Source organism: Rhododendron vialii, chromosome 9a, assembly GCF_030253575.1.
Source record: "Rhododendron vialii isolate Sample 1 chromosome 9a, ASM3025357v1".
Lineage (NCBI taxonomy): Eukaryota > Viridiplantae > Streptophyta > Magnoliopsida > Ericales > Ericaceae > Rhododendron > Rhododendron vialii.
In genome coordinates this window covers 31278073-31289999 of record NC_080565.1, presented here as the reverse complement: position 1 = coordinate 31289999, position 11927 = coordinate 31278073, and the positions used below count along the sequence as shown (strand labels likewise).

The 11927-nt window shown below is 39.8% G+C and overlaps 2 protein-coding genes across 5 annotated transcripts; both read left to right on the top strand.

Annotated features, from left to right (window-relative positions):
- Positions 1-1626: 1626 nt before the first annotated feature.
- LOC131301098 (uncharacterized) lies at positions 1627-6194 on the top strand. 2 transcript variants are annotated; one of them, XR_009191166.1, is made up of 5 exons: positions 1627-1770; positions 2823-4102; positions 4215-4336; positions 4438-4558; positions 5837-5969. XR_009191166.1 is itself a non-coding variant. In XM_058327244.1 (4 exons), the coding sequence occupies exons 2-4, from the start codon at positions 2824-2826 to the stop codon at positions 6053-6055; spliced, it is 1620 nt and encodes a 539-aa protein (XP_058183227.1). In that variant the 5' UTR covers positions 1627-1770; position 2823; the 3' UTR covers positions 6056-6194. The 2 variants fall into 2 exon arrangements, 1 of the variants encoding a protein (XP_058183227.1); XM_058327244.1 differs by lacking the exon at positions 4438-4558 and having other exon boundaries at positions 5837-6194.
- Positions 6195-8320: 2126 nt separating this feature from the next.
- LOC131301097 (probable UDP-arabinopyranose mutase 5) lies at positions 8321-11871 on the top strand. 3 transcript variants are annotated; one of them, XM_058327243.1, is made up of 3 exons: positions 8321-8544; positions 10178-10307; positions 10536-11871. In XM_058327243.1, the coding sequence occupies exons 1-3, from the start codon at positions 8428-8430 to the stop codon at positions 11588-11590; spliced, it is 1302 nt and encodes a 433-aa protein (XP_058183226.1). In that variant the 5' UTR covers positions 8321-8427; the 3' UTR covers positions 11591-11871. The 3 variants fall into 3 exon arrangements, with proteins under 3 accessions (XP_058183226.1, XP_058183223.1, XP_058183224.1); XM_058327240.1 differs by having other exon boundaries at positions 8514-8645; positions 10396-11871; XM_058327241.1 differs by lacking the exon at positions 8321-8544 and adding an exon at positions 8558-8695 and having other exon boundaries at positions 10396-11871.
- The last annotated feature ends 56 nt before the right edge of the window (positions 11872-11927 follow it).

Here is an 11927-nt window from a genome sequence, read left to right as displayed (position 1 = left end):
GGATTGTCACGGCACGGTATGAACAGGGCATACAAGTGGGTCTAGCACCGACACGGTTCTGACGGGCACGAAAGGGCATAACGCACAAAATACTAATTTTAAAGCCAAAATTTTATAAATTTCTTATTTATACTATAACATAACATTTTATATTTTTTGTGTTATGAATATTTAACACTTTACGGAGTTTTTTTCCTTTCCATTGAAAGTCGATTGGAGATGTGCCGATATGAACAAAGCACGAGACCAACACGATTAGGTAAAAGGGCCGACACGACACAATACGAAACACGGTTGACACGGAGCTTAACGGGCCCAGCCGTTTTGACACCTCTACCACATGCAAGGACTCGGCTCCTCTGCCGTTTCATCCTGTTTGTTCCTCTCAATAATTGAAGTTCTTTATTACAAAAAAAATTCTTCCCGGTACAAAATAAAAAATAATAATTAAAAATATTTTTGAACGATTGAGACTACACTGATTGTTCTCGGCAACTCAATCATAAACTCTAGAGAAGCCTGATTCTTTCCTCAAAGGAAAAAGCTAAACCAGCCTACATGTGCATGCTGAACTTTAGTTTTTCACATCGGCCCAACCCCAAAGGTTCTGTTGATTTGTGATTGAGTTGATGAATAATAATTATTCCTGATAAAATTTTAGCATAAGAGACAATAATTATTGCATTCATTTGGTAGAAGAAATTTATACGAAATTTGAGAATAATAGTTTATTTGTGTAAAAAGCTATTGTAAAAATAAGATTCTTACAAAATCTCGTGCTTTTTTTGCATGATAAGTTTTGAAAGAAAAAACATATAGTGAAAAAGGTTAGAAATGTGGGTTTCATAACTTTATGCTACATAAACTCATGAAAAAATTCAAAAAATTGGACATATCTGTACCTTTTTTCCCTTGCTTAAAACTTAAATGAAAATTGAGAAGTCCATGCAAGAAAGAGAGTGTGATGAGTCGATTTTTGGCGTGCTCAGTCTCGCCAACTTGCAATGGAAAATTTGACACTGGTGTGATGCGGCCAACAGCCCTCTAATAGCTAAGTCAGATTCTATGTGGAGAAAGATGTACTCAAACTCAAGTTTTATTCTCAAATGGTCACTTTTTTTCTAACAAATAAAGATTTGACATTGCCTTAAAAAATGGCACCGGCAAAAGGTAATTTCAAATCCATGTAAGATATGACCTTTCAAATAGCATTGGATTGAAGCTGGTGTTGGCTTTAAAAATGACAACTCTTCCGCATGTAGGATTTGATGATTCCATTCGAAGATGCTCCAAGTGTTTTTAATAATCGGACATTCAGATTAATTTACGCACGTGTCGACTCTTTTTTATTGTAATATTTTTTTTTATAATTGAATTTCCAGACTAATTTATACACTCGTATGACTCTTGTCCAACCTCAGACCGGGCAGGCAAAGCTTCTATTTTCAAGGCGTTTTTAGTGTTCCGTAGCCACGTTGAAATGCGCAATCTAATCCTCTTTCTCTCTCTCGGAACATGCACTAGATGCTCTGCATGCAGCTGCTCTCTGGCTTCTCCACTCCCTGCACCTGTCTTCTCCCTCTTTCCAACGCGTGTCACGGTAAAACCCCTCTCTCTCTCTCTCTCTCTCTACATGAGATGAACACAAACCCACCTCTCCCACCCTGATGTCCAAACCCCCATTTAGTTGTAGACTTGTTCTCTCCATCTCAAAAGCTCATTAATGACTTCAAAATAACTTGAGCTCTACTGCTATAACAACAGCATCAGGTACCGTTCTTGAGCACCCTCTGTTTATTTAGGCTGTTATCTTCTGGTAATTCGTTGTGAAATTCTCCGTTTCTGTATTTGCTGAACAAAAGCTGCTGATCAGTTGTTCTTCCTTTTCAATTTCGTTATATATTTATGTAGTTCCTCTGAAAGGAAGAGCTAGGGATGTATATTGTTTAATTATTTTCCGCTGGTAGATCATCGATCAAACGTAGAGGCTTCGAGGGTTGAGAACACTTGAGAGAATCTGTTTGGTTGGCAGATTTATGTTTTCGAGGGATTTTTTTTATAACCAGATATCTAGGCCAACTTATCTTCGGCTAATCCTGGGTCCATAAACCCATCGTCCACCACTGCAGGGGCCCACTTGAAGCCAGAGCAAGTACTCTCTCTTGACGGGCTCCAAAGTAGTTGAATCAATTGATAGCACCTAAGAGGTTCTGAACTTAAAACCTTTAGAGAGAGCAAATCCTAAGTCTCGGGACCACTAGGGATTTTCTATCTTATTTCTTTGGGGAAAAAAAAGGTTTTTTGGATAGAAAAGGAATTAAACAGTTCTCCCAATTTATTTTCGGTCAAACATTAATCGAGTATACATGCGATGGAGAAGTTTGCAAAAATGGCTTCTGACTTTCTGTAAAAGTTTGAGAGAGTGAAAAATTACTTCCAAAGAAGTAAACAAAGTTTTCAGAAAATTAATTATTTTTTGCAGAAAACAGTTCTTAAAAATAGAAAAAGTTATAGTTTTTATAGCAAAACAGTTTTCAGGAATTCAAGAGCACTTTTTGGGGGCTTTTTTCTTGAAAAAAGGGGATTTTATTTTACCGAAAACAGGTTTGAAAAATTGGTAACCACAAAATTTCTCCAATTTCGTAACTAGGAGATGGTTAGTAGAGAAATTTAACCATACCAATCCGGTTCGTTGGATCACGGATGGAAGGCCCAAGCGGTTAGCTGTAATGGTCCAGTTTTGTTTCAACATGATTCTTCGCAACTAAACAGAATAGAATGTTCCTGATCTGATGGATGACGTTGTTCTTTGTGTTTGGTAGGATGGACAATCCAAGTGAGGAGTGGGAAGTCCAGAGACACTCATCATCAGATGGAAGTAACAGCAAGGTGAGTTGGATTCTGCACAAGGGTCTGAGCCTGGGAAAGAAGATTGTCATCACCGGTGTCATGATCTCATCTGCTCCCTTGGTTCTCCCTCCGCTTGTGGTTATTTCTGCACTCGGGTTTGCATTCTCCGTTCCTTTTGGGCTGGTCTTTGCAAGTTATGCTTGCACTGAGAAGCTCATGAGCAAGTTGCTTCCTGGGCCAAGATATCCTCTTATGTTGGGGATTGGAACACCAACCAAAGGAGAAGTAGAAGAAGAAGAAACGGAATTTGGATTTGGAGATGGTGAGTATTGGCGAAAAGGTGATGAGATCGATGATCAAGAACTAGTGGAAGAAGTAGACAACGAAATTGTGAAGGACTTGGGGTATGATTTAGAAATGAATGCAGATGAATATGGGCGCAAAAGCATTGAGAAGGATGACGAAGAACCAAGGAATGGCGTAGATGAAATAGTCAATAAAGATGGGTATGAGAAAGATGTGGGTGAAGATGTAGAGGGAAAGGATAAGGAGCCATTGGAAGGGATTGAAGTGAAAATTGAAGGAATCAGAGAAGAGGAAAAGGACGTACCAGTAGTAGAAAGAAGCAAGTGGGAGAAGCCAGTAGATGTGCATCAAATTGAAGTTGTGGTAGGAAAAGCTGAGAAAAATGGAGATGTGATTAAAGGAGGAGTTGTAGATAGAGACCGTGCTGATAAAGTGAAACTTTCCAATGAAGAGGAGGATTTAGCGAGAGTTACTACAGGATTGTTACAAAAAGTCAGGGATGAAGGTGATGTTGGTGATCCTGTGGAAAAGGACAAGTGGCAGAGGAAAGAAATAAGTGATCATACTGCCAAGGACATGGATCAGAAGAATTTGACTATGGCTGCAGAAACAAAGAAACCATCGGAAGTCAAAGGTGTGAAATTGGAAAAACTTATTGGAAAGATGAAAGGAGGCAAGAAGAGAAACAAGGGGCCTAAACAAAATAAGGAGATTCGAGAAAGCAGAACCGAAGAACATGTGGACGCCGTATCGGGGGTGGTGGAACAAGTTGAAGCGGGTATAAAAGAAGACAACAGAGATGAAATGAAGGCGGAGAAGGTTGTGGTAGTAGAGGAACCAATTGGAGATATTAGTAAGCCAATAAAGGGGAACACACTTGTGAATGCTGATGACAGACATGGAGCCAGTGACGAGCGCTCTTACACAACCGCTGAGAATCCTGAAGGTATATAGAGTGTTAGAAGCAATGATGCCGTGTGATATTTCCTTTCACATTCTTTCTTGAATCTTAGTGTGGTTCTGACTTTCTCTGAGCATATGGCTCAAATCATCTGCAGAATATCAAAACATTTCAGGTCACACTTCAGAAGGGAATGCAGGTTCTTTGGAGCTTCATGTCCCGGCAGAGGATCCCAAGTCAAAACATGCTGGAATTGATATCGTTATGCCTGTTCGTAAGGTCAGTTCATAACCAATGTTTCCTTTCTCGTTTCTATGAGATGGTGAATGAAAAAGATTTGATAATGTTGTTTCTTAGCCTATTGTGTGTGAGCTGGGCAGGAAAACGTTTGAAAGTGCCACATGGGTCCAATAACAATTTTATAGTCGACGTCTCTTGAATATCCAGTTGTTTTGGGCTCATCTTTCACCTATGCCACATCTAGCCATGACGGGAATGTTAGTAAGTGTAACGGAGTATTGATTCTTCTTGTTCATTACGAGAAACAGTTAATCAATATTTGGGTATATTATTGTCTGTTGTTTTTTGGTGGCCAGTAGTCTTGGTCAAATATGCGTACAGTGTTGGATAGCTTGACATATATTATTGAACCGATTTTCTAATAGCTTAAGCTCCTGGTACAGTCGTGGGTTGACATGGCGCCAAGCTTTGGTTTCTGGAAGGCTTGGGTACATGTTTCTATTATTGGTTAGTTATTTGTCCCGGGGAAGGTTCTGGTTGAGCTGTTGAGTGAATATAATCATGCCCCAGTTACTCCCACATAATTGACGAGATCAGTATTGCTATGGAATCAATACGAAATAAGCACTAAAAATCCGCGTGAGCATCCAACATCGGTTGGGGCTGTCGTCAGTGTCCTCTCGCTTCGATCCATAACCTTATTTCGAAGCGATAAGAAATAAGTACAAAAGATTGGTGTTTTTGTGTGTGTCAGCCTTACAGATTGTCCTTGGCTGCTTTTTGACCTGCACTATGGTGTCAACCTCATGTAAAGGATTGCTACTTTGTGGACCTTATTTTGAAGTAAAGAACAGATAAGCACAACCATAGGCACGCTTTGTGTAGGCATGCTGATTCTAATACCTAGTTGCTGGTGGATTATGTAACTTATATCAGTGCCATCGGTTTGTGTGGTGTTTGCTAGTGACCTTGCTTGCAGCACCATACACTTGGAAATTAGCATATTGTTGTAGTTGAACCAAGCACTCCAGTTCCGGCATGTCTAGCAGTTAGGACATTTAGCTACGTGTATTGCCATTTACGTCGGATTTTATCATGGGAGACTTGGCCAAAAATCCTTCATATTTACGTTTTTTGAGCTCAAGGACAAACACATTTTGCAATCAAACATAAGGACAAATGTGCCTATGAAAGTGCCCAAACCACTAAAACCCTATAATAGGAAAGTGCACCCGAAAACCCTATGAAAGTGCCTAAACATGTTTTGGCCTTATGACTTAAAAACTCAAAAAGTTGAAGGACCTCCATTGAAAACTATTTTCCTGGTGTCCTTTCCTTAAATGAAAACTATTTTACAGTCCTTATGGCTAATTTTCCCTTTTATCATACCACCCCTGTAGTCTCAGAGCATAATGACCTGTCGTGGACTCATCTGATTATGTGGATCTCCATTCTTGTTTTTTCCTTTCTTAATTTGCATCATTGCTAAGACTTTACATGAGTATTTGAATTGGTTTCTGATAGATCATTCTCTTGTAGGTGCCACTAAGCGAGAAGAAAATATGGGAACATATCAAAGCACTAAGAGCGATAGTGGGATATAAAGCTGCACCCCATGCAACGTGCGTCGAGGAAATAAAAGCCCTCTGCATCTTCACGGGAGTAGAGCCACCAGCTGCCTCATTCAAAAACCCCTCTGATCTTGTGGAGGTGAATGACAGGCTCCAATTTCTCATGTCCATTGTTGGAGTGAAGTAGAGGTTATTGTTTCATTGTAAACTTTCTTGTCAGTTGTTTGTTAAAGTTTGTTTGCATCGTTGGGGTATTTGCGTGGAAGGACCTGAACACTGCTTGTAGTTTGGCTAAAATGGTGCTGCGGAAGGCTATTTGTTTGTTCTGTGCTGTTAATTTTTGGTCTTTTCAATCTCTCTTCCACATGCACTCACAAGTGCGCCCGTACACTTCTGCCTTCTTGCTTTTTGGATCGGTGAAAGTCAGTATTGTTAGAATAGTACCTTGGAAACCTCCTTTCTTTTGGCATAGGTGCCAAAAGAATGAACACCAGCCTTCATTTGGGAATATTTCCAGGGGATTGGTTCCCGGGTGTCCCTTGTGTCCACCCTAGGCTATAAGTGTGAGTCAAGAATATTCTCTAGAGATATTAGTTTTCCTATCATTCCTACAAACTGGATAGTTTGCGATTTCCTTGTCATCTCTCCGTTCAGTGTAACACTGTTGGATATTGAGGCTCCATTTGTTTGGACGTATAATATTTTTCGGTAAAATGTTTTATCTATTTTTCGGTGTTTGGTTGTGTAAAAAATGAGGAAAATATTTTACATGTAAAACATTTTCCATCAATTGGATGAAAATGACTTACCTTTATATCTCCGGTAAGTTATTTTCCGAAATGAACCCGCTGCCTTCTACTGCAATTCTCACTGCTCAGTTTCTTCGATCGTCAGTCCTGACCCATGTTCAATTCTAATAATCTCATATCTCTCTACCGTTTAAACTCTCCATCTCCCTCTCTATACTATTTTGTTGATTTCCAAAAATATTTTCAAGTGTCAACCAAACTCCGGAAAACAAAAGTTTGAAGTTCGTTTTCTGAAAAAATATTTTACATGAAAAACATTTTACATCGAAGCAAACGGAGCCTGAATTTAAGAATTTTTTAAACAATGAATTTGACAATTAAATGGTAGAAAGTGAGTTTGAAAACTTCTCTCTACTCATTAAATAGGGTACAATGGTTAATGGTGGGCACATACTTGTGAAAGAGGAGCAATGTCCCTCCTGAACAGGTTATTGGGATATAGATGTAGATGAAGCATTTTTCATTGTGTCTTTCTGGGGATGGAAATTAGGCACATATCGACTGTCGATGTGGGAGGACGATATACATCAATTAATAGATGCACTTTTCAAAAGCTTTGAATAATTGTCACTTTACTTGTCATTTCGGTTATTGAATTAAGCAATTTTTAAACCACAAAAAGTGGGAGTCGGAAAACTCCTCTTCACGTCAAATAAGAAACAAAAATAGGTTAACATTAATAACGGTTTTGTTCATTTGGAGTTTTCAAAATCACCACCTCTTCATTTGGGGTTTTTCAAAATCGCCTCTTTCACATCATGATTTTTCGATTTAAAATGTGACATTTCTATAATTTAATTATGCGGGTGATCCTGATACAAAAAACTAACGAGTAAACAGTAATGCCAAAAAAATTCGATCATAGTGGATGTTAAAAACACTTTACACCAAGTGCATTATACGAGGGTCTTATATATATTTAAAATATATTAGCTCTAACAAAAGCAATTTGACAATACTATTTTCCTATGGATAAAGAATAATGTTACGAACATAGACGAAAGTATAAAGATCCAGATACGAAAGTATAAAGATCCAAATGCAGATGTGATTGAAATTTTCTGATCCTTAGTCACATAGTTATTTAAAAATGGCCTTCACTCCCACTCCTAATTTCCTCGCACTCACAATTAAAAGCCCTTTCATGCTAGCGTGACGGGATCCTGTAGGGCGCATCTGGGCCGTCCATCTCAGCAATAGATGGCTTGAATTTTAATCCAAACAATGGACGGTTCGGATCAATAGGAGTTCAGATTAAATCCGAGCCGTTGGTGCTAAAATGGACGGCCGGATCAGCCGTCCTACACGACAGCACCGTAGGAATCCCCAATCCTCGCGGGACTTATGTCCGACCCAAGTGTAATTTTGTTCATCTTCCTTAATAGAGGATGAACAATACCCTTTTTCTTATTGGTTGAAAATGGTTTGGACCCCATCACAAAGTGATGTTATAAATGGTGACATTAATTTGTGATTGGGTCCACACTATTTCAACTAATAAAAAAGAGGGTTAAGTGGAAGGTGAACAAAACTCAACTCGTCCGACCCACATGTGCCCTCCCAATTCCCAAATTATGTCCGTACACCTAAAACGATTTCGGATTTTTACATCAAATCCGCACACCGTTAATGGATCTGGTCTGGTTGACCTTTTAGGCGTACACTTTTATTGTATTGTCAGCAAGAACCTCGAGAGAGGAGAGAGAGAGAGAGAGAGAGAGAGAGGAGCAGAAGGAGGAGACTCGAATGAATGAGAACCCCGCCTTCCCTAGTTTCGCTCGCGATTGACGCTGCCCTTATTAACAACCTCTCCAACTTTTCAGATCTCTCCCCAATCCCCGAACACATCCTTCTTGACCTCTTTCTGGTACCCCACTTCTCTCTCCTTCTCCTTATATATACCCATCTTCGCATATTTCCTTGCTTAATTCTGTATGCGAAATAATCCACGTTTGAGCTCTTGATTTGGTACAGTATTGGGTTTTGATTTATGAACTCTACTCCGCTCTCAGATTGAGGTTTTTCTTTGCATTATTTCCTTTCTGTTTGTTATTTGTTTTGGCTGGTTCAGATCTTGTTTTGAATGGATTATGTTCTTTTTCTTCTGTTAACATACATTGGGACTAGTTGAGTGTAATTGCACCGGTTTTGCGAGGTTCAAAACCCTAGAGGCCTAATCGCTCCCAATTTTCCCTCAGATGATGTTAAATTGGGCCTAATTAGTTACCCACTTGCCCTCGGTGGCTTTTTGATCCCCGATCGCATCTGAGGTGCACGCGGTTCACGGGTATTAAACTCCCTTTCACAGGATTGCCAATTAGCCAAATCTTGGTTGGTCACTGAGATCGTCACTGTTTTACTCCTATTGTCCCAGGAAGTTTGCTTCTTACGTATTTTTGTATCTCGGGTTGATTCAAATGCAAAATATGTTAGCAGCATGATAAGTTGGAGGGTAATTTTTTGAAGTGCAAAATGCAAATCATGAGTTTCCACTTTCCATGTCTTAACCGATCTCCCATTACATGCGGGGCATTTATAGGAGTAAGCGTTTGTGGGAGGCACACTTGTTGTAGGATGAAGGATTGTAATACATAACTGGCGTATGGATTAATAAACCGTTGGCTAAAAAACTGTTAATGTATTCTACCTTTTTGTGCAATTCTAATATGTATGTAGATACTAGATAGGATACATTTCAGTATCTCAGGGTACATTTTTTATCAAATGAATCCTGTTAGACTTGCTCTATTTTGAGAAATGTTTCTGCCATTTTTCTATTTGTCTAGTCTTTGAGTTCTTCTATGTTTCTGCTATGTAGAATTTATAGATATTCACATTTCCTTTTGGTTGGTGCTAATTCGGCTGAAGAATTTCCGTTTTTCTTGAATGATATGTCTAAGTTGATGGTGGCTAAAGTAGTTATCCACAACAACCATCTTTTAGGATGGGATGGGTACGGGGAAGCTGCACTTTGCAAAGCTTACTCGAACTAGACATCAGGTCTGGTAAGGGGGCACGCCAACCAGTAGGATAAACCCTCTTGGTCTTGCGCAGACACTTGCAATTTGAATATGAGAAAATGAAATAGGACCTGTGTATCGGTCAATTTTACCATTACATATGTTGTAGTTGCAAGCTCTCTCATGATACACGTTATTCAACCTCCTTTAATGTTCTTAATTCCTATGCATGCTGCTAATGCTTCATTGGTAATCTGAATACAACAACGTTTAGTCTGATTCAGTGATTTGTTTATCATTACTACTGATTTTTTTTATTTATAATTGGTTAGAGAATTTATTGCTTATAAATGACCCCACGTTTCCAAAATCCTGGAATCGCCACTAGGCCTCTTGATTGTTTTGAGAGTTTTGTGCGTGTACACCCCCACAGACATACCCACCCATACAAGAGCGTTTCTTTCTAGTACTGTAGTTATCCTCTCCCCTTCTGGTAATATGAATGTCTTTTCATAGTTTAGTTATAATGTCAATTGGCAGCGAACTTTGAGAGCTGGGAAGCTGACTGAAAGGATTTTGAACTTATTTATTGCAACTGGAAAAGAAGAAGTGCTTTCTCTTATTGAGTCCCTTAACATCCAGCATGTCCTGACTCCTGTCCTACCAACTAGTAAGTCGTTCATGTATAATATCCGCTGTACACCAATTCTGGGAGATTATTTTCTCATCTCTCTGACTGAGAAATTCTTTTTTCTCAGGATGCTCTGAGAAATTTTAATATTGTTGGACGCTCTGCAAGCACACTTCTGTAATTCGAACACAAAGCTAAATTTAGGTGTTGCTGAACAAGTTTTTCCGTCAGTATTTCTTTAACCCCAATATTTGACAATGTCTCAAGAAAGTATCATGGATAATGAGGTTGATATTGTTATTGGTGCTCTCCACTCTGATCTTACATCCTTCATGGAAGAGTGGAGGCTGATATTCTCACGATACCACCTCATAATTGTCAAAGATCCTGATCTCAAAGAGGAACTCAAAATACCGGGTGGTTTCAATCTTGATGTCTATTCCAAGTCTGATATAGACCGAACTGTGGGCTCTTCCTCCGCGACCCTTCTCTTTTCAGGGTACTCATGCCGCTACTTTGGTTATCTAATGTCGCGGAAAAAGTACATTATCTCAGTCGATGATGACTGTTCCCCTGCCAGGGACAATAATGGTGATTTAGTCGATATTGTGGCCCAGCACATCACCAACCTTTCAACTCCAGCTACTCCTTTTTTCTTCAACACACTCTATGATCCTTACCGCAAGGGAGCTGATTTCGTTCGTGGGTACCCCTTTAGTTTGAGAAATGGGGTGCCATGCACTCTTTCGTGTGGTCTGTGGCTTAATTTAGCAGACTATGATGCACCAACACAAGCCCTAAAGCCTGAGCTGAGGAATTCTCGATATGTTGATGCTGTTCTAACCGTTCCTGCAAGGTCGATGATGCCTCTGAGCGGAATCAACATTGGTTTTGATAGGGAGCTTGTGGGTCCTGCTTTGTTGCCGGCTTTGATGTTGGCTGGGGAAGGAAAGTTCAGGTGGGAGACAGTGGAAGATATATGGTGTGGAATGTGTGTGAAAGTGGTGTCTGACCACATGGGGCTGGGGGTGAAGACTGGGCTGCCGTATGTGTGGAGGAAGGAGAGGGGAGATGTGGTTGAGAGTTTGAAGAAAGATTGGAAAGGAGTGAAGCTGATGGAGGAAGTGGTGCCTTTCTTTCAGTCGTTGAAGTTGTCGCCAGATGCGATTTCGGCTGAGGATTGTGTGGTTGAGATGGCTGCAGCAGTGAAGGAGCGGCTCGGACCTGTGGACCCTGTGTTTGGTCGTGCTGCTAATGCCATGGTGGACTGGATCAAGCTATGGAAGGTGGCCGGGGCCCAATCTTCACTCAGTGTTGCCTAAGAGAGAGTTGGTGACTAATTATTTTTATTTGAAATCTTCTGATTTTCTTAGGTTATCCTTTGGATTCTTCACCCTCATAAATTAAAAAGATAGGTGGTGAATTAAAAAGATCACAAAATGTTCTGGTTTCTACTCTGGAAATAATTGCTTGCTCTTAGAGCACTCTTGTACACCAATCAACTATATCACAATATGTACTTCATGCGTGTGTACGTGTGGCAGAATTTGGTTGGTTCACGTGATGGTTTATCCTAAGAGCATCCACAGTGATTTTGCTAGTAGACAGATAATTTGGCATGCTACAGTATCCTGAATGTTGTAAATTTGACAATCCTGC